This window comes from Eumetopias jubatus, unplaced genomic scaffold (genome assembly GCF_037043125.1).
Source record: "Eumetopias jubatus isolate StellerSeaLion01/CBP00866 unplaced genomic scaffold, mEumJub1_p1.0 scaffold_16, whole genome shotgun sequence".
NCBI classification, from domain to species: Eukaryota; Metazoa; Chordata; class Mammalia; order Carnivora; family Otariidae; genus Eumetopias; species Eumetopias jubatus.
The window spans coordinates 49,503,150-49,525,665 of record NW_028274822.1 but is presented as its reverse complement, the minus strand read 5'-3'; the positions used below and the strand labels follow the sequence as shown (position 1 = coordinate 49,525,665).

At 37.3% G+C, this 22,516-nt stretch overlaps 1 protein-coding gene and 1 pseudogene across 2 annotated transcripts in view; one reads left to right on the top strand and one right to left on the bottom strand.

Annotated features, from left to right (window-relative positions):
- MIB1 (MIB E3 ubiquitin protein ligase 1) overlaps positions 1-22,516 on the top strand; it is a 131,165-nt gene that overhangs the window by 9,477 nt on the left and 99,172 nt on the right. For both annotated transcript variants that reach the window (XM_028092533.2, XM_028092532.2), the window contains exons 2-3: positions 15,487-15,658; positions 18,458-18,587. In XM_028092533.2, the coding sequence (XP_027948334.1) occupies positions 15,487-15,658; positions 18,458-18,587 (302 nt within the window). The remainder of the gene's footprint in view (positions 1-15,486; positions 15,659-18,457; positions 18,588-22,516) is intronic.
- Positions 13,070-13,969, bottom strand: LOC114200412 (protein NipSnap homolog 3A pseudogene; annotated as a pseudogene).

The window sequence follows — 22,516 nt, the reverse complement described above, 5'->3', positions numbered from 1 at the left end:
AAGATTTCATTCTTTTTTATGTCTGAGTAATTTTCCATTGTACATACATACCACATCATTATCCATTCATTTGTCAGTAGACATGTAAGGTGCTTCTGTAGCTTGGCTATTGTAAATAACGCTACAGTAAACATTGGGGTGCATATATCTTCTTGAATTTGTGCTTTCATTTTCTTTGGGTAATACCCAGCAGTGGAATTACTGGATCATATGATAGTTCTATTTTTAATTTTTTGAGGTACCTTCATACTGCTTTCCATACTGGTTGTACTAGGTTACATTCCCACCAGCAGTGCATGAGGGTTCCCTTTTCATCGCATCCTTTCCAGAACTTATTATTTTCTTTTTTTTTTTTAAAGATTTTATTTATTTATTTATTTGAGAGAGCGAGAATGAGAGAGAGAGAGAGAGAGAGAGAGAGCGCACATGAGAGGGGGAGGGTCAGAGGGAGAAGCAGACCCCCCGCTGAGCAGCAGGGAGCCCGATGCGGGACTCGATCCCGGGACTCCAGGATCATGACCTGAGCCGAAGGCAGTCGCTTAACCAACTGAGCCACCCAGGCGCCCCAGAACTTATTATTTTCTTTTTGATACTAGCCATTCTGACTGGTGTGAGGTGATATCTCACTGTTTTGATTTGCATTTCTGGATGATTAGTGATGCTGAGCATCTTTTCATGTGTCTTTTGGCCATCTGTATGCCTTCTTTTGAAAAATGTCTATTCAGGTCTTCTGCCTATTTTTAAATTGGATTGTTTTTGATGTTAAGTTGTATGTGTTCTTTATATATTTTGGATATTAACCCTTTATCAGATATATCATTTATAAATATCTTCTTCCATTCAGTAGATTGCCTTTTTGTTTTGTTGATGGTTTCCTTCGCTGTAAAAGCCTTTTGATCTAGTCCCAGTATTTATTTTTGCTTATGTTTCCTTTGCCTGAGAAGACACATTCAGGAAAATGTTGCTAAAGTAAAGCCCATGTCCAAGAGATTACTGCCTATGTTTTCTTTCACAAGTTCTATGATTTGGGGTCTTATATTTAGGTCTTTAATCTAGTTAGAGTTTATTTTCATGTATGGTGTAAGAAGTTGTCTGGTTTCATTCTTTTGCATGTAGCTGTCTAGTTTTCCCAACATCCATTTATTGAAGAGACTGTCTTTTTCCCATTTTATATTCTTGCCTCTTTTGTTGTAGATTGATTGTATAAGCATGGATTTATTTTTGGACTCTCTATTCTGTTCCATTGATCAGTGTCTATTTTCATGCCACTACCATACTGTTTTGATTACTGTTAATTTTGTACTATAGCCTAAAATCTGGGATTATGATATCTTCAGCTTTCTTTCTTCCTCCTCAAGATTGCTTTGGCTATTTGGGATCTTTCATGGTTCCATACAATTTTAGGATTATTTGTTTTACTTCTGTGAAGAATGCTGTTGGTATTTTGGTAAGGATTGCATTAAATCTGTGGATTACTTTAGGTATTATGGACATTTTAACAATATTAATTCTTCCAGTCTATGAGCACAGTGTTTCTTTCTGTTTCTATTGTCTTCAATTTCTTTCAACAGTATCCTACAGTTTTTAGTGTACAGGTCTTTCACCTCCTTGGTTGAATTTATTTGAAGGTGTTTTATTCCTTTTAATACAGTTGTAAACAGGATTGTTTTCTGAATTTCTCTTTCTGCTACTTCATTATTAGTGTTATTAGTGCAATGGATTTCTGTATATTAATTTTGCATCCTGCAACTTTACTGAATTCATTTATTAGTCCTGATAGTTTTTTGATGGCATTGTTAGGGTTTCCTACATATGGTATGTCATCTGTAAATAATGACAAATTCCTTACCAGTTTGGATGCCTTTTATTTCTATTTCTTGTCTGATGGTTGCGGTTAGGACTTTCAGTACTGTGTTGAATAAAAATGGCAAGAGTGGACATTTTTGTCTTGTTCCTGATCTTAGAGTAATTGAATATGATGTTAGCTATGGTTTTATTGTATAGGACCTTTATTTATTTATTTTAAAAGATTTTACTTATTTATTTGACAGAGTGAGAGAGTACAAGCAGGGGGAATGGCAGAGGGAGAGGGAGAAGCAAGCACCCCACCGAGCAGGGAGTCCTATGTGGGGCTCAATCTCAGAACCCTGGGATCACGACCTGAGCTGAAGGCAGACACTAAACCAACTGAGCCAACCGGGCACCCCATATGTGACCTTTTTTGTGTTGAGGTGTGTGTATACCCTCTAAGCCCACTTTGTTGAGAGTTTTTATCAATTTTAACAGTTTTTATCTTTGTATGCCCATTGCTCTGTGTAAACAGGTTCTTGTGAAATAGTCTGGTACTTAAGTCATCTTTAAAACTTTGTTTTAGAGGAAAAATGGGTTCTGAATTCTATACAACTAACTTATAAATGAATTGATAGAACACAACTAAGATAAGGTGATATTTAACTTAGTGGAGGGAACAACAGCAGATAGTCCAGACATTCATTTATCATTTTGGAATACTTTTTTTTTTTTAAGCACATTAACCTTTCTAGATAGTTGCATTGGTTAGAATTAGTTTGTATTCTGTAAACACACTCATGATATGAGTATTTGGTTTTCTCCAGGGGTAGATTTATCTTCTTGATGATAATTTTGTTCCTAAAAAGGCAAGAAATGGGATGGAAGCTTTTATATTAAAAAAAAATCATTATTTGATTTTTAAGAATTTTGTAGGGCTGATGATAATAAATCATAACAGCTTGGAATTGTAATAGTTAAGATTATGGTGCCTTGCTCGCCCCATGAAGTAGTGGAAAATGCACTAACTTAGTAGGGAAATTAAGGTTATTTGTTCATTCTAGATTTTATCAAGTAAGACTGTTAACTAGGGGAGTGGACTCATATTTCATGAGCTCCAGTCATGTATCAGGCACTATGCTAAGTGTTTTATATACTTTTTCTCATTTAATCCTTATAAAAATGTTATTTGTTAGCCTTTATTTTACTGATGAGAAAACTGGCTATGAGAAATGAACTAGCTTGCCCAAGATTTCACAAGTAATAAGTTGATGGTGGAGATTAAAATCTGGGTTTGTCAGGGCTCCTGGGTGGCTCAGTTGGTTAAGCATTTGCCTTTGGCTCAGGTTATGACCCCTGGGTCCTGGGATAGAGCCCCCATCAGGTTCCCTGCTCAGCGGGGAGTCTGCTTCTCCCTCTCCCGCTGCCCCCCCCCCCCCCGCTTGTGCTCTCTTGTGTTGGCTCTCTCTCAAATGAATAAATAAAATCTTTTAAAAAAAACTGGATTTGTTGGTCTTTTTTTTTCTTTTTCAACTTTATAACATTAATCTCTTTGAGCCATATAGTTCTTTACCTGTAAAATGAAGTTGGAGTATATCAGGGTACACAGACATGTGTTTTGCTTCTAAAATGAAATAGTGAATTTTTTGGGGGGCACCTGAGTGGCTCAGTCGTTAAGTGTGTGCCTTTGGCTCAGGTCATGATCTCAGGGTCCTGGGATTGAGCCCCACATCAGGCTCCCTGCTCCGCGGGAAGCCTGCTTCTCCCTCTCCCACTCCCTTTGCTTGTGTTCCCTCTCTTTCTATGTCGCTCTCCATCAAATAAATAAATAAAATCTTTTAAAAAAAAGAAATAGTGAACTTTTATTGGTTAGCAGGAAAAAAGTGATAAAATTCTTAATTTTGTTTGACCTCATTAACTTTCTATCCCTATGCAACAAATTCTAAAAATAAACATACTACTAAAAATGCCTATTTTGATAACTTGTTTCTTTTGTTTGGAGTGTGTAGGGCATGATTGTAGTTTTATTATGCAAACTTGTAATAGAGTAGTAGAGGATGCAAAAATAGATGAGAATAACTTGTCCAGCAGAAAAGATATGATGGAGTTGTAGATTTTGGGTGAGATGCCTTCAAAGACATTTTCTTAATGTATAACAACAGTTGGTTGTACTTGAAGAAGTGATGTTTCACTCTACTACATTGTTGAATTAACTAAAAAGTAGATAATCTTTTCAGTTTTTAAAGTGTATCCCTTCGAGATTTATGTGACTATTAGGACTTGATAACTTATAGTATTTTGAATCTAGTAGGTTGAATGGGGAACATGATGCCCTAGATATGTTGTCTTTCCTTAAATATGATCAGATGGAGAAAAAACCTTGGTGGAGCAAAGACCTTAGGAAGGCCAAGCTTTGTAATCAGACCCACCTAGGTTTGAATTTGAGCCTGCCACCTACTAATGTGTGACTTCAGGTAGGTTACTTATCTGAGCCTCAATATCTTCATCTTTACATGGGGATCATAATGTCCAGCTTTTTTTTTTTTTTTAAGATTTTATTTATTTATTTGACAGAGAGAGACATAGCGAGAGAGGGGACACAAGCAGGGGGAGTGGGAGAGGGAGAAGCAGGCCTCCTGTGGAGCAGGGAGCCTGATGTGGGGCTCGATCCCAGGACCCTGGGATCATGACCTGAGCCAAAGGCAGATGCTTAACCACTGAGCCACCCAGGCGCGCATAATGCCCAGCTTTTAGTATTGTTGGGAAGGTTAAAGAAAGTGTGTGTAAAGCACGTTAGCTTGATGTGGTAATGTGTAGTGGCTGGTATTATTAATAATAACAATCTTATTTTCATTAATTTAGTATTTCTCAAGAGAAAGGAATGTGGAATATACCTACCAGCTGGCAGGTCACAAAGGCCTTACCCTCATTAAGAATTTTAATTATTCTTGAGACAATTTCTAAACCAGTAAGTAGTTTGAAGGTTCAGGGAGAGTAAGATGCATACTACAGTTGGTTTAACCCTCTTTAATCTCTGTATTACTTTTTGTCACATTGATTTGGGGTTAAAGTTGAATGAATCCTTAAATCAGAAATAGAATTTCCTGTTTGGTTGAATGACGACAGTTATGCCACAATAAGTAATTACATTTAAGTACTGGTTAATGACTTGGAAATTATTATTTTTTTTTTATGTTAGGTGAAATCTTTCAATTAGGGCACAGATTTAGAAGATTAACTAGGTGTCATATTAGTCTATTAGGATTTTTTTAACTTAAAAAGTGTTCTAAAATTTATCACTTAACATATAAGATATCCAAATAGATTAATGAGTAACAAATACTTGTTAACCCATCTAGAAACAAATGCCCTGTGTACTTCTATCCAATTCCATTCCCTTCCCTCCTCTCCTAAGGTAACCATTATCCAGAAATTTGTTATCATTTTAATGTTTTTTTTACATTTGTGCTACGTTTTTATGTACCTGTAAACGATATATAGTACTTTATTTGCAACATTTTGTATTCTTAGGTGATTAAAAAAAATTTAGCATTATGGTTGAAGAATTCATTCACGTTGAGTTGTGTGACTATTGAGCATTAATTTTAGGTATTCCATTCTATACCTAATACATGTTTCCATTCTTTTGTTAGTGAATAATTATATATTGACTTTTTTCTTTTGCTATTACACGAAGTGATAATTTAGGTATTCTTGTAACATGTTGAAGTGCCTTGTAGAGTGCACTGCTTGTAGTAAGAATTCTAGTTTTCTCTTTCAGTCATCTTTTCTAACTAGAAATTTAACATTTTACTTATAAATGAGTGCTTTGTGATTTTTAGCTTTTTTCATTGGCTGTCTTAAGAACTGTGATCATTGATCTTGACCAGCATGTTTAATTGTTCTTATAAAATTTTCCAACGAAAAGACTAAGCTCTGTAAATTCTCTAAGTTTTTTAATTTAGGCGAGATGCCATTAAAATGTAGAGCAGATGGTCATTTGAGTATTGGTAGAATGAGTCAAAAGCTATCATCAAGTGGTTCATTTAATGGTGGCAGATGTCTTCATAAAGCGTAGCAAAGGAAAAGAACATTAAGTCTCTAGAGTAATATGGTAATCTATAGGAAGGAGAAAAAGGACTAATAGGTTTAGTTAGGGAATTAAGTTTTATGAAATGAACATTTTAAGGAATAACACTTGCCAAAGCTAAGGAGGTTTATACTGGGAGGGGGAATGGTTTTAGATGAGAATGAATTGGGTGGATGTTGTAAGGGGAAACAAATAAGCTACTGAAGTAAGAGATCAGTAAAATGTTGGTCTTGTTTATTAAATACCCTTTCTCCTTTTTGTGTTTTCTTTAAATATCAACTTTTGTTTTAAAGTCAATTAATTGCATTCTCATTAAAAATTCTGTAGTGCTCATTTTGATGGTGGAGTAGGCTGCTTTGTTTACTTTTTCCAATTCTCAGCCTTAGTCTGTTTCACAGCTGTTCGGTAGCTTTGTTGGCATTTGAACTGTGGGAACCAAGAAAGGATTTTGATGTGCTTTTGTGTGCATTAATGGTTTTCCTGAAGTATTCTCTAAAACCATGAATTGTAGGTTTTTTTTTAACCAGTTATCATTGTGTGTTTAAATGGCTCCTTTTAAAGAAAACCTATTCTTAGATTATGAGCTCATGAATGTTGTTATCATTGTGCTTTGTGGAAAATGAGCTTAGAGATGAAAAATACGTCAATAAGAGAATAGCTGAAAACTGGACTTTCCATTTTTTGGTCAGATGGGGAGGTTCGGATACATTTTCCCTATGCCTTTCATCAACCAACTCTCATTTGAAAAGCTGCGCAGTTAAGGATAAACCTCTTAAATTTATAGTGGATACTGATTTGTTTAGTGCATTTTACTTTTTGTGATGACATAGGAGACCTGTTTTAGATCTATTCAGAAACTTAACCACCATGTGGACACTTACTGTTACTGAGATTTGATATTAATTATGATGTTTCGGTCATGGTGCTTTCCTGGGGTAAGACAGGTTAGCCTGTGACTGCAGGCATGTGCCAATGAGGAGTGTAGTCAGATAAAATGTATATTTTCTTTTCATGAAATAGCTCAGTTATTGTAAGGGTTAAAAGAAATAAAAACTTCTAAGCAGTAGTTACATACTCAATTACTAGAGTATTTGAAAGTTGGTTTCTCTAAATATTTGCTGTAAATACCATGTTTTTGTTTTGTTTTTATTTTAATTTATAGGTGACATACATGAGCATCTCTGATGATATACTCATATTAAATGTCCCTACTCACGCAGCTGCTTCCTAGAATTAACATACACTCAGTGTATACCACAAAAGGGTAATCCCAGCAGTACTTTTGGAGATTATCTTTCTAGTTTTTCTGTGCATGTGTATTATATATGTCTTATATAATGGCATACTATAGTTCTTTGCAAACTACTTTAGAAAATATGAGTTTATGAAAAAATATAGTTACCATATCAGTAATATTTTTTCTACAACATGGTTAAATTGCATAGAATTTCTCTCTATGGATTACCATATTTTACACATAAATAGCCCCATATTTTTGAACTAGGTTGTGTTAAATTTTTGTTTTCATCTACAAACAACTTAGTATCTTTGGGTGTACTTTTTAAAAAACTTGAAGACAGCGAGGTGCCTGGGTGGCTCAGTCGTTAAGCGTCTGCCTACCGCTCAGGTCATGATCCTAGGGTCCTAGGATCAAGCCCCACATCAGGCTCCCTGCTCAGTGGGAAGCCTGCTTCTCCCTCTCCCACACCCCCCTGCTTATGTTTCTTCTCTCGCTTTGACTCTCTCTGTCAAATAAATAAATAAAATCTTAAAAAAAAAAGTTTAAAGACAGGATCATAGTCTTTTTTTTTTTAAGATTTATTTTTTTTTGAGAGAGGGAGAGAGTGAGCAGGAGTAGTAGGGGAGGGGCAAAGGGAGAAGCAGACTCCCCACTGAGCAGGGAGCCTGATGCAGGACTCAATCCCAGGACCCTGGGATCATGACTTGAGCTGAAGGCTGACACTTAACCAACTAAGCCACCCAGGTGGCCAACAGGGTCATAGTCTTTAAGGCATTTGAAACATTTTTTCAAGTACCTTCCATAAAGGTTGTATCAATTTATATTTCCTTCAGCAAAATCTGGCTCAGTCTTCCCATGCATGTAGTTAATCTGTGCCAATTTGAGAGGATAATATTGGTCTTGTTTTGTGTTTTTTAAATAAATTATGGTTATAATAAAACTAAACAGTTCAGAAGTATACATAATAAAACATGAGAGTGCTCTCCCTTATTCTCCTGCACCCTGAACCACTGTCAACAGTTGGGGTGGATTTTCAGATTTTCTCTATCTGTATCCTGTGTGCTCATTTGGGCATGTGTGTGACTTCTGGGTTTCATGTCATCTTAGAAAGACTACTCAAAATTGTAAATACGTTCAACTTAGTTTTTTCTAGCATTTTTATGATTTTCTATTTTCATATTTAGCTTTTTAATTTATCTTTATTTTTGGTATGTTGTACTGTGGGGAACTATAACAAAGTTCATACTTTTTTTTTAAAACTTGCTTTGTTTCAGTTAAAATGGTTATAGATTACCCCAGAACTTGGTGGTGTGTAATAATTTATATGTTCATTGCTTCCGTGGGTTGGGGATTTGGAGACAGCTTGGGGAACAGTTTGTCTCTGCTCTGCGGTGTCTGTGTGGCCTCTCCATGTTCTTTTCTATCATAGGCGGCTTCAGGGTAGCCAGACTTAGGATGAAAAGAACTCTCAAGGCATGCAGGGTATGAGTCCTGAGGGAGAAAGACAGACACAGACAGACAAGTAGCACCTGCGTTGTCTTTTATGATCTAACCTTAGAAGTCACACACTGTTACTTCTGCTTTCTTATGTTAACCTAGGCAATTGCAAACATCCAGGTCCAGTGGGGAGGAAAATCTGTTATTGTCACATTGTCAAAAGAGCAATTAAGATGGATATATATTGGTGTGGCCCCCTTTGGAAAATACAATCTGCCACACCTTTCCTCCACTGTAAATATATACTCAGGTTTTCAGAAATCTAACTGGTATAAAATGTACATAAAGAGCAGGGGTATACCTGTATTTCATTATTAAAACCTGTGAATTTTTAAAAAAACTCATATTGTGATTTGCTATTTCTTATTATAAGTTGCAGTTGTATAAAAATTTAAAATTCAGTTTAATAGTCCTACATCAACATTATGTTATGATAGTTCTTCAAAATCTTTTTTTTGAAGATTTTATTTATTTATTTGACAGAGAGAGACAGCGATTGAGGGAACACAAGCAGGGGGAGTGGGAGAGGGAGAAGGAGGCTTCCCGCTGAGCAGGGAGCCGGATGTGGGGCTCGATCTCAGGACCCTGGGATCATGACCTGAGCCGAAGGCAGAAGCTTAATGACTGAGCCACTCAGGCGCCCCAGTTCTTCAAAATCTTTATCTGTTGATTGGTTTTAGAATTTACTTTAAGAAATATCTTTGTGTGGGCTAGAATAATTTCTTAACTTTGTAAACATTTCCTATTTGTGTTGGGAAATAATAGCTACAGGAATAATTGCAGATTTTTTTCAAAATGAATATTATAAAGAATTGATTACATATTGATTTAAAGTAAAATATAGCAAATTCTTAGTAACCCAAGAGATGATTACCCAGTTTATGGATTATTTGGCCTTTAAAAAAAAATCCTTATGTGATGAAAAAAAAACACTCTTTTTTCTGTGAATTCATTTATATTCTCAAAAAAGAATAAAGGTTGCATTTTGCCTTTTGATTTATATTCTAAATGACTGAAGCATGTAATACTAGTGAATGTTAGTAGCTTTGAGTTTTATGGCTTTAAATCTGTGGTTTTTAATTTTAGTATACATTCTGTTTAGAATATGATTTTGGGGGGCTTATGGCTGATTATAATTTTCATAATTGATGCAGTCAGACTTAATTGGCCATAGGATAGAATATATCATTATCAACTGTTGAGAAGCAGTGGATTATCTGCTGGTTTTTAGGACTATCTTGCATGGCAGTTGTGTCCGCTGTTGCTGTGCTGGAGTGAAAACATTTAAGGGGAACTGAGAAGACAGATATAGCTGCAGGTAAATCATAAGCTTTGGGGGAAAACCTGACATAAAACAGTAATGAGAGAATTGCCATGGAGAAGGTAGGTAATTTGCTAAAATAGGGGTAATCCATGCATGAGTAATTGAATGTTCCCTATTTGTACTTCTGGGAAATTGAGAATTTAAAAGTTCTTTGATTTTCTGTATAAGTTGCCAGATTTGCTTGGGATATATGATGATTTTGATCACCAAGCTATTTAAATAGATGATTAGTACATTTAATCTGTATTAAGATTAAATTAAGTGCAGTATAATTCTTTATATTTGCATTTTGTTTTAAAGCCTTCCAAAGTGTTTTTATCTCTGTATATCACTTTAGCATCACAAGGTCCCGTTCTATATTATCTTTGTCTGCTTGGGCTGCCATAACAAACTACCATAGAGTGGGTGGTTTAACAACAGGAATTTATTTCTTGTAGTTCTGGAGGTTGGACAGTCTAAGAGCAAGGTCTGGCTAATTCGGGTTCCTTGGTGAGGACTCTTCTGGCTTGTTGCCTTCTGGCTGTGTCCTCATGTGGCAGAGAGTGGGAGACCTCTTAGCTCTCTTTCTTAAGAATACTAATCTCATTATGGAGGCCCCACCCTCATTACCTCTTCAGCACCTAGTTACCTCATACGTCTTGTCTCCAAATATCAGCACATGCAGAGTTAGGGCTACAACATATGAATTTTAGGGGGAGGGGAATATATTCAGCCTATAACACACATGAAAGGAAATATTTTCTCATTTTATAGATGAGAATATTGATCCCAGAGTAGTAGTTTAAATTAATTCTGAACATTACCTAGCTAGTAAGTTAGAGAACTAGTTTCTTTAATCAAATACTCTTGTTTTTACCATTTAATGCAACAATTTAATCTGCAAGTCAGAAATCATGTCTTGTTATTTCCCAGCGTGACTATAATTTATCTCTAAGTCTCTGACAGTATTTCAAATTCCTGCCAAGCAAATGAAGCTGCTCCTGGTTCTCTGAATACACACTGTGCTCTTCTGAGATTTCTTCTTTTTTCCTTTGAAAGGTCTATTCATCCAGTATTTCTAGGAAACTTGTCCTGATTCCTTTTTCATTTTGTTTCTTAGATGAGTATCTATTAAGAGGCCTGGACTTGCAATTTTTTTTTTTAAGATTTTATTTATTTATTTGTCAGAGAGAGCAAGAGAGCACAGAGGGAGCAGCAGAGGGAGCAGCAGAGGGAGAGGGAGAAGCAGGCTCTGCACTGAGCAGGGAGCCCGTTGCGGGACTGGATCCCAGGACCCTGGGATCATGACCCGAGCTGAAGGCAGATGCTTAGCTGACTGAGCTACCCAGGTGTTGCAATTTTAAGTTTGTGCTTTTTTTAAAAATTTTTTTATTGTTATGTTAATCACCATACATTACATCATTAGTTCTTGATGTAGTGTTCCATGATTCATTGTTACTTTTTTTTTTTTTTTGGTTAATGGCTCTCTTTTTTTAAGTAGAGCAGTTCTAATTTTCAGTTATTATACTGTTTGTTCCTAAATATCTCTTATCTCTTTGTTTTCTCTTGAATGATCTCATTTATACTTTTTTTGGTTACTTTCTACATCTTTTGTTTTCTAACCCATAGCCACCAAGTCCTAAATCTCTCCTGAATGTTTTCTCTCCAATTCTACTAGCTTTATCCTGGCTTAAAGTACCATTATTTTCACCTGGACCGTTGTGTAAACTTCTTACAATTTGACCCCTTTTTTTTAGCCACTTTAATTTTCTTCCTTTCTGTTATCCATACTACACCAGGGATGACACTTGAAAGCAGCAGAGGGCCTGCCCACAGTAGCAGTAAAATAGTTACTGAATGAAATCAGTAGGTACTGATGTCTGCCATCTTCCCTGTCCCTGCGATCAAGCATTTGTGTGGCAGGAGACTGCGGAAGGATTGCACATGAAACGTATTTGGTGTTGGGTATCATGCTCTTTTGTACTTCACTAGGCATCCCAACTTCCTTTTACCGTTCTTCTCCCACCCCCTTTTTATTTACCATTTCAGCTCAGGCACAAGTTTATCTTCCTGTTTGACTCTTTATTTAGAATCTAGTTACCTTATGGAATTTTAAACTTGAATATAGAAAATTAATTATACAGCGTTTTTTCCCTCCCTTATCAGGAAGCAGCAATAGTGTATCAGTTCTTCTAGAGTTTAGTATTAACTTTACTACTTTTGTGCTCTAGTTCTTGGGTATTTAGCACATTCTTACTTGATTCTTAGAACAGCCCTTACCTTTTTCTTTTCTTTCTTTTTTTTTTTTTAAAGATTTTTATGTATTTATTTGACAGAGAGGGAACACAAGCAGGGGGAGTGGGAGAGGGAGAAGCAGGCTTCCTGCTGAGCAGGGAGCCTGATGCAGGGCTCGATTCCAGGACTCTGGAATCATGACCTGAGCTGAAGGCAGATGCTTAATCACTGAGCCACCCAGGCACCACAGAACAGCCCTTACCTTTATTTATTTATTTATTTATTTTTCCAGAATGTATCTGTAGGCTTTTATTAGGGTAGACATTTCCATAACCATAAATGTCACATTATCACAGATAGATTGTACCAAGTATCTTTGTTAAATAGTAATCCAAAGTGAAGTAAAAGTTAGTAAAATAAATTGTAAATGAAGACATTTCAGCATATAAACCAATTAGTCTTCAACAGTTTTTAATATGAAGATCTAATAACATTATTTTCCACATAGGTAGTTATTAATGTAAAAACCAAAATTAAGAGAGATGATAAAGATGATATTGTACTTTTCCATAATAAACATGTTTAATATTTTTATGAATCCCATTTAGTATTATAAAATAAACTTTACTGGACAAAAACTTGTAAAATTTCAGAAAAATAGACATGAAAAGTTTGACAATGTATATAAATAGTTTAGAAATATTATCATAGGCATGGAAATGTGACAATTATTTCAACATAAGGAAATGCTATAAAAGCAGAGGGTTGTCAAAACAGAGTACAAGAGATATTCTGAAACAAATGAAAAATCAAGGTCTTGTAGGAATGACAACAATTTTTAATGTATGACAAATACTGAAATGCCAAAGGGAAAATGAACAGAACTATTTCCTCGTGGTGGTGACAGAGGCAGCTTTTAAAAATGCAAAGGACATAGCAAATTAACTTACCACCTCCTTCATATAAAAATGAGAATCTCTTGGGAGAGTTTAAGTACCATTAGCAGACACATCTTATAGCAGTTAATGCAATGCTTTGTATTTCAATGGAAAACTATTTCAATGGTGAAAATGACATAGGAATCAGAAGCATATTCTTCTGAGACTCAAGGAAGTTAACACTTTGCCGAACAGCTGCCACAACCCTGGGATCCTCATGAGACTGATGTCTCCCAGCGGCACGACTGTTTGCACTCTCATTCCACCAAAGAACATGGACTCTGTTGAGCACTCCATATTCTGCATGGAACACTCCAACTAGTTTTGTGTAGCCTCGATTGATATGAGTATGAACTCTCCTTTTAAATGGGTCACCCCACAGAGCTGGCCCACCAGGTTTCATTTGAAAAGTAGCTAGTTCATAGATACCTTCTTTTGGAGCCTTTTCTAGTTTGCACCATGGTACCAGATAAGTAATCTCACTCTCCTGTTTATCAATAAGAGCCAAATTTGGAATGAGGTACTGTTCTTGCCATTCCTTATCTTTGGCCAATGCTTTCCGAACTTCAGTTCGATGAGCAAAATTATCATACTTCCAAATATGAAACACTTTATTCATTCTGCCTCCAAATTCTACACTCCAGTATCCAACCAATTCAGAGTGAGCTGTCCGAAGATGAATGTTTTTCTTAGTATTTTCCAGGAACTCATTCATCTTTGAGGGCTTAAGATAATAGGTATGAAATTCATAGAGTGTTCCATCGTATTGTCTGGGGCCTGTAGCAAAAGATGAGCACACCTGAGGCGCAAGCTTCCGCACAGCCAGAGCCCTAGTCAGGCCGCTTCGAAGGACGAGCATGGCGGGGCTTCAAGCGCTGGGAAGGACAGCCAGCCGGTACTCTTTCTTAGATTCCTCCTGTTAGGGCTTACCCGCCTGGAAAAGAGCAGCGACTGGACTACCACAGCCCTTACCTTTAAAGAACATAATGCCTCCTCCAAAGGGAACTGAAGTTCTGAGAACTAAAGTGACTCCTTTTATTTAATTATGGAAAATTCTAAACTCACACAAAATAGAGAATTATATAATTAACATCCCTCTTACCCACCTTCACCACAAGCAATCTTGTTTTATTTAAACCCCACGTTACTTCTCTACTCCACCATTTTCTTGAAATAAATACTATTATTTTATATATAAATACTTCAGTTAAAATGACTCTTTCAGGGGCACAATAATAGCTAGTGAAAGCCAGAACTCAAATCCAGGAGTGTTAGTGTTGAATGGACAATACAACCCTTGCTTGTAGTTCAGTATGGGGCTTGACCATCCATTACCATAAAGTAGTGACACTGATGTTCACAGGTCCCACATGGTTTAAAAAACTTTTTTTTTCTAGTTTTAATGTATCAAGTGATATAAATAGGATAGTAAAGGAACATTATCCCCAATCTTGTTACCCAAAAATGTTAGTTATTTTCATTACTTTATAGTGGTAACTTTTATAGTTTTTTTTTTTTTAGATTTTATTTATTCGGGAGAAAGAGAGGAGAGAGAGAGAGGGCACGAGTGGAGGGGGGGTGGGGAGGGGCAGAGGAAGAGGGAGAAGCAGGCTCCCCGCTGAGCAGGGAGCCTGATGGGATTGTGACTGTGACCAGAGCCAAAGGCGGACACTTAACCGATTGAGCCACCCAGGCGCCCCCCTTTTATAGTTCTAATTGTCTATGTCATTCATGTCATCATTTTTGGTGGAGGTCATATTGCCAAATGTTTATTTCCTTTTTCCATTCTTTTTTCTTGTTCTGTAAGGAAAACAATGGAACATCCTGACATAGTATATTGTTTCATTTTACACTGAGAAACTGACTTGGTAATCCTTTCCTAAAGTTTGTTGGTTGGGGTGGGGAGTTTGTCAATACCTAGAGATAGATGCTTAAATTAATTGATAGTTTCCATGCTATCATGAGGCTAACATGAGGCTAAACTTGTTTTTTCTTTTGGAGTAATTGTTTACCTGGAGAATAGGTTGAAATTCCTCAAAAGATTCTGAGTGTTTGAAGTCTGAAACATCTACTTGGTAGTAAATGATTCTTTTTTTTGTCACTAGATTGAACTTAAGTTTCAGTTTATAGATGACAGCAAAAAAGTGCTGTCCCGAGTACTGAGAAGTACTCTTACTAATGAAGAAAGAAATGATAAAAAATGTTTAGTCTATAATTTGTACTGATTAAAATACTTGAAACATGTTGTTTGAAACTATATATGGTACATTTGAAATACTCTTTCCTACTTTATTGAATTACTTTTTAAAATGCTGTTCTTATTTTTCCCCCAAGGAATAGTATTCACGTAAATAATACTTGTCGTTAATGTAAGCATGTATCTTTGTTTTAATAGGCATCAAGCATGATGGAACCATGTGTGATACCTGCCGCCAGCAACCAATCATTGGCATTCGATGGAAATGTGCAGAATGTACAAATTATGATTTGTGCACTGTGTGTTATCACGGAGATAAACATCATTTAAGACATCGCTTTTATAGAATTACTACACCAGGAAGTGAGCGGTAGGGTAAACAATTTTTCTTCAGTTATAATTCCTTGATGGCATTCAATTTTTTATACTATTCAGCCTTAAAAATAGGATTTGGAAATAGCTTCTGACAGCTGGTTTAGTACCAGGACATAGGAGATAATAGGCTAGATGTGGACTAGGCCTGCCATATACTGAGAAGAAAGCTCTGTGAAGATGGAGCTGTACGTATTTTTTCAAGATAATCTGGGCTGTTCTTTCTCTGGCACGGAGACTTGGCACTCCTCAGTATTTGCAAAAGCAAGGGCGGCCCAAGGGAGGCTCACTGTTTCTTCTTACTGTGCATTCTGTTCTGCTAACCGCTACCAGAAGAACACTAGGGCCCATTGATTGAATCAACAGGCCTTTATTAAGACTGTGTAGCAGCTACTAGGCTTGTGTAAATTTGAAGATAACTAAAACAGTATTTTTTTTTTTTTAAAGATTTATTTATTGGCGAGAGAGAGAGGGAGAGAGTAAGCAGGGGAAGGGGCAGAGGGAGAGGGAGAGAGAGAATCTCAAAGCAGACTCCCTGCTGAGTGTGGAGCCTGACTCGGGGCTCAATCTCATGACCTTGAGATCATGACCTGAGCTGAAATCAAGAGTTGGATGCTCAACCAACTGAGCCCTTAAGGTGCCCTTAAAGCACAGTATTCTGTTTTCTTTTTCCCTCTTAAAGAATTTATAAACTAAGAGATTATTTGACCAGTAGTGATTATCATGTGCTGTTTTAGACTGTATATAGAGAGTATTAAGTGTCTTAGCAAAGAGAGAGGAATATTAATTGTGAATTGGTACAGAGTTTCAGGTGATTGAATCTTCTTTTGTACATAGATAGCAATAATGTATAGGAGCAAGAATCTAGCCAGTCATAGGGAGGCAGCGGGAGTAGTAGAAGAATGGATTTAGGTATAAGACTGTCCCAGTTCTGGGACACCTGGGTGGCTCAGTCGGTTAAACATCTGCCTTCGGCTCAGGTCATGAACCCAGGGTCCTGGGATCGAGCCCCGTGTTGGGCTCTCTGCTTGGTGGGGAGCCTGCTTCTCCCTCTCCTGCTGCTGCTTCCCCTGCTTGTGCTGTCTTTCTCGCTCCGTCAAATAAATAAATAAAATCTTAAAAAAAAAAAAAAGTGTGCCAGTTCAAATCCTGGTCCTGCCTTTTATTAACTGAGTAGTTTTAAACAAGTTGTTTATTCTTCTCTTTTTGCTTACAATTTTTAAAGTTAGGGTAATAACATAATAAAGATATTCTAAAAAATGAGTAGAATAATGAGGTAAAATTAGCAAAACAAAAGGAAAAACCCCAAACCTTTTTTGATTTTTATGAATGAGAAGGATATAGAAGAACAAAGGAAAGACGGCCTTGGAGAACCAAGCTGGTCCAGATTGTTTAGTGTAGATTTTTTTCAAGGTCCATAGTCCTCCTTAAGTATTCAGTACTTTGGAGACAAGTTAGTGTTAGGTCAACACCAATGTATTTTACTTGGCCCATACTGTGTTCTGAATTTTTGGACACCCACGTCTGCGCACGCACACACACATACCCAAAGACTGTCAGCACTGGGCATTTGATCATGGTAACAGTTGGCTGACAGAGGAGCATCTGTACCCTCTAGACAAATCATGGTCTTGAATTCACCAAAGTCCCTACCACTGCCTCTTGTCTTCCTGAGCCTGGGATCAAGTGCCGCTTGTTGCCATTTGTCATTGCTGTGGTGTTATCTTTTTGGCCTTAATTTATGTTATTTCTCTGGCAGTTGTAGAGATTTGAGTTTGTCACTTAGAAAGTGGTGAAGGATATAGTGATACTCTGAAGTGGTTAGATTGGATTCATATGTTGATTCCATTCATTATTATTTAGCTTTTGTGACCCTGGATAAATCACCTCTTTGAGACTGTTTCCTCATTTGTAAAATGGATAAAATATAACAATACCCTCTCTAAAGGAGTGTAATAGACTTTTATACTTTTGTGAGTGCTTTACTTATAGTAAAAGCTCAGTAAATATTAGATATTATTATTTTTCTAACTACTGTCATCATCATCACCTGTGGAACGTAAAGGTATTTATGTGTCATGCTATTAAGGTATTAACTAGAACAAAGAAAAAATCTTTTATATTTTTAAAGATAACCTTTTTATTTTATTTTTAAAAATAAATTGGGGTGCCTGGGTGGCTCAGTTGAGCGTCTGACTCTTGGTTTTTGCTTAGGTCATGATCTCAGGGTCAGGGGATTGAGCCCTGGGTCAGGCTCCATGCTTAGTGGGGAGTCTGCTTGAGATTCTCTCCCTCTCCCTCTGCCCCTCCCTGCACTTGCTCGCTTCCTCTCTCAAATGATTTAAAAAAAATCTTAAAAAAAAAAATTCCTGAGTCAGTTAGGCATCCAACCCGTGATTTCATCTCAGGGCTTGAGCTCAGGGTCATGAGATCAAGGCTGGCATTGGGCTCTGTACTGGGTGTGGAGCCTGCTGGGATCATCATCCCCCCCACCACCCTCACTCTCTCAAAAAAAGTTTACATATATACAAATAAATAAATTACTGTTAACCCACCTTTTTTTTTGTTTTTTTAAAGATTTTATTTATTTATTTGTCAGAGAGAGAGCACAAGCAGGGGGAACGGCAGGCAGAGGGAGAAGCAGGCTTCCCGCTGAGCAAGGAGTTGGATGTGGGGCTCCATCCCAGGACCCTGGGATCATGACCTGAGCTGAAGGCAGACGCTTAACCGACTGAGCCACGCAGGCATCCCTTAACCCACTTTTATATAATTTAAAAATAAATACTTTTATTTTTAGGGTTCTGTTAGAGTCTCGTAGAAAATCTAAGAAGATTACAGCCAGAGGGATCTTTGCAGGTGCCAGAGTGGTACGAGGAGTGGACTGGCAGTGGGAAGATCAGGATGGAGGAAATGGACGAAGGGGAAAGGTGACATTTTTTTTTTATTAATTCATCATGTTATTCTAGAATATTGTATGTTCAGAAGATTTTTATTATTATAACTGAATTTCTTGGTCCATTTTTTCTCATACCAGTAACAATTTTTAAAATCTTTATTTCTTTTTTTTCTGGAAGAATAAAGATTGTTCCTACCCTGTTGTAGATATTGATATTCATTGAGAAGGTTGTTGGGTAGATTTTACCTTTCTACTTTTTGGCTTCATATTGCCATTTTCTTGCCAAGAATGCAATTCTGAGCATCCTTTTTGGGTCAGTCCTCCCTAAGCAGTATATCATGCTTTTGACTTTGTTGTTAATAACATTTCATTTGAATTTACTTGTTTTATATTTAATTCCCTTGAAGGCCTGTTTCTGGTGGGGGGTTATAGGCATCTACTTTTGTTATCCAGTCTACTTAACTCTGTTACCTTTCTCAGGTAATTATCCAGGAGTCAATTATAGCAGTTATTCCGAAGGGAATTTTTGTATAGCTTGTTTAATTGGCAGGGGGGATAGTGGTGCCTGGGTGGGCATCTTCCTTTGGCTCAGGTCATGATCCTGGGGTCCTGAATCGAGCCCCACGTCGGGCTCCTTGCCCAGTGGGGAGCCTGCTTCTCCCTCTTCCTTGTGCTCTCTCTTGCTATCTCTGTCTCTCTCAAATAAATAAATAAAATCTTTAAAAAAAATTGGGGAGGGTAGCCAGAGATATTGGGGTAACTTAGTATAGATTCTTTTGAATTTAAAATTTTTCAATTTTTTTTCCAATACGTATTTTCTTTTTTTCCCTAATACATGTTTTCTAAATTGTTATTTGAGTATTGTTATATTGATTTCATTTTAAATAATAAGGTGTAATGTTAATGTTTGGAAGACAGACATATGTGTTTTAGCCATTGTATTTTAAGTACTTTGATTTTTACTAAGGAAGCAAACTTTGTTTTTTTTTTAAATTTGGTAAATATTTATTGAACACTTAATATGTGCAAGGTTCTCTTCCAAACATCAGGGATATGACAGTGGACAAAAGAGACAAAGTTCCTACTCTCCTGAAACCTATATTCTAATTAGATTTGATAGGCAAAAAATATAAATCTAAATTCTGTGACTGTAGTATGGGCTGTGGACCAGCAGCATAGGTGTTACCTGACAGCTGGTTAGAAATGTAATAGGTCCCCTTTCTTCTAGTCCTTCTAAATCAGGATCTTCATTATAACAAAATTCCCTAGGTCATTTATATGCACATCAAAATTTGAGGAGCACTGCTTTGAAAAGAAAAATAGAGCAGTGTGAATTTGGAAGAGGCACCACCTCTAGATGGATGGAGTGCTATGGGGCATGCTTGGCAAGCCCGTTGCAAAGAGAAGGCACCCTTTTGTGGGTGGGGGTAGGAAACAGTCTTGCCCCAGTGCATAGGTCTTGATAAGTAGAGTGTGGGCTGGATGTCCGCTCTACTTTCCTCCTTAGTGAGGCCGCTTGTATGGTCAACAACTTCCACAAACATAGCAGTTCTGTATCGTACAGAAGAATGTACAAAATATGTGAAAGTGTAAAGAATAGCCGTAAAATGAACACTTATGTTCCCACTATACAGATTAAAGAATAGAATGTTATGAGTACCTTTATTTATTTATTTTTATAAAGATTTTATTTATTTATTTGAGAGAAAGAGAGAATGAGAGATAGAGAGCACAAGAGGGAAGAGGATCAGAGGGAGAAGCAGACTCCCCGGTGAGCAGGGAGCCCGATGTGGGACTCGATCCCAGGACTCCAGGATCATGACCCGAGCCGAAGGCAGTCGCCCAACCAACTGAGCCACCCAGGCACCCTTATGAGTACCTTTAAAAGGCTACTTTTTAGCCTTTCATAGTTGTAAGCCCCCCCAAGATAATGGATTTTTGCTGTCCTTATTCCATTGTTTTTCTTTATTGCTATAGGACAGTGCTGTGTCCCACAACATTTAGGATTTCATTTTTGAAAAGACCAGTAGCAAGCACAAATTTAGTTATTGTAAGGATAGAGTAGAATTGCCACTTTTAGATTGTAGTTCCCAGGACAATAAAAACTGGATAGTCTCTGGTTAACCTGTCTTGCTTCCCTGGGAGTTGACAAGAATTCTGGGGTAGTCAATGGGCAAGGTCCTGGGAACCTTGGGCTTCACACAGGACCTCAGGCAGGGCAGAAGTATGGGCCAGGTGATGGGCCTTGGCCAGGAATACGGTTAGAGGGGATGAGTTACTATGTGTTTTTTGCTTCCAAGCTTACTATGATCCACCTCAAAGTTTTAGGAGTAGGTCAAAGCAGAACATTTTGTGGTGTAAAATGAGAGACCTCAGCTGATCTAGGTGGCAGGGAATAGGGGTAGAGGGAAGGGTAGGAACTTCATTATTACTTTGTCTAAACAAGCCAAGTGCAATTGAGAATTTGGGTCAGGGACACATGGGCCAAGTGTCCTCAGGTCAATAAAATGGTACAGTGGCAGTGGGGATTTTGATGATAGTCTTCAGCACATCTGACCTGTGAATCACATGGCTGCAGTTTGCACAGAACAACCTTGATACCTGGTGCCCAGCAGTCATCCTGGAAGCTCCCTTTGATGGATGCCTTTGCCTCTTTCTTGGCTAGATCTCATGTTTTCTGTATCCTATTATATCATCTTACTTAGCTTGCACTTTCTTTTGGTAGAGTACACTTCTAATAGCTTCTTTTGAAAGTGCGTGAGAAGTACATTTTTAATATTTTCATTCTAAATTTTTTTTAACTTTTTATTCTTCCTCGCAATTATATGGTCAGAGGGTTGGAAATTATTTTTTCATCAGCTTTTGAAGGTAGGTTTTGAAGTCTGAAGCCCCATCATAGATGGAACTTTCTGAGTTTCTGTTATTTTGGCACTTTTTGGGGGCATAGTAAGTAGGCATTTTTGAAGTTTTGAGTCATCAGAATTACATTTTTGGTTTGTTATGATTTAATCCATGTTGCATTTTAAGAACATAATGAGGAAAAATAAACCAACCTCTACATGTGACTGAGTAAGGGAACTTAATATAATAAGTCTGTTTAAGAACATGTTTGAGATTAAATGTGATTTTTATTATCTTTTATTTTTGCCCGAGTGTGTATATGAAGAATGTGTGAAGAAGTCTCTTTTTCCCTTCAGTGCAGGCTGCTTTAGCCCAATCCCCTGGTTAACCCACATAAATAGTGTGTAGTGTCTTCTTTTCTTATCTATTTTTTTTTTAACCTGTGTGTGAGGCTTATAATTCTCACCCCACTGCCATTACGGCATGTGCTCAACTAAATGGCCAGTATGAGCTATATTAAGGGTACATACCAGCCCAGGCTGAGCACGCAGCACTGACAGTCTTTGGCCTACCACATGCCAACATGTCCCATGATTTGCATGGTGATAACAAAGTTCATACACAAAAATAAATATGTCAAGGGTAGGATTTGGCAGACATGATGCAAAGACACCATGGAAATGAGTAGTATATTCTTTTTATTTTTATAAGATTTTATTTATTAGAGAGAGGGAGAGAGAGATAGCACAAGTAGGGGAAGTGGCAGGCAGAGGGAGAAGCAGGCGCCCCATTGAGCAAGGAGACCGATGCAGGGCTTGATCCCAGGATCCTGGGATCATGACCTGAGCCGGAGGCAGACGCTTAACTGACTGAGCCACCCAGGCGTCCCTGTGTTGTGTATTCTTAAAGGGTTTCTCAAGTACCACTACTGTCCTAGTATTTGAAGACCATTTTCATTTTAGAAATGCTTCTGAATATGTTTCAGTTGTGTTATAGATAGGTACATTAAATGTATTTCTTTGAAGAAAACTTTTTAAAACGAATTTTTATTTATTAGAGAGTGCATGTGTACGAGTGGAGGGAGGGGCTGGGGGAGGGGGGGAGAGAGAATCTCAGGAA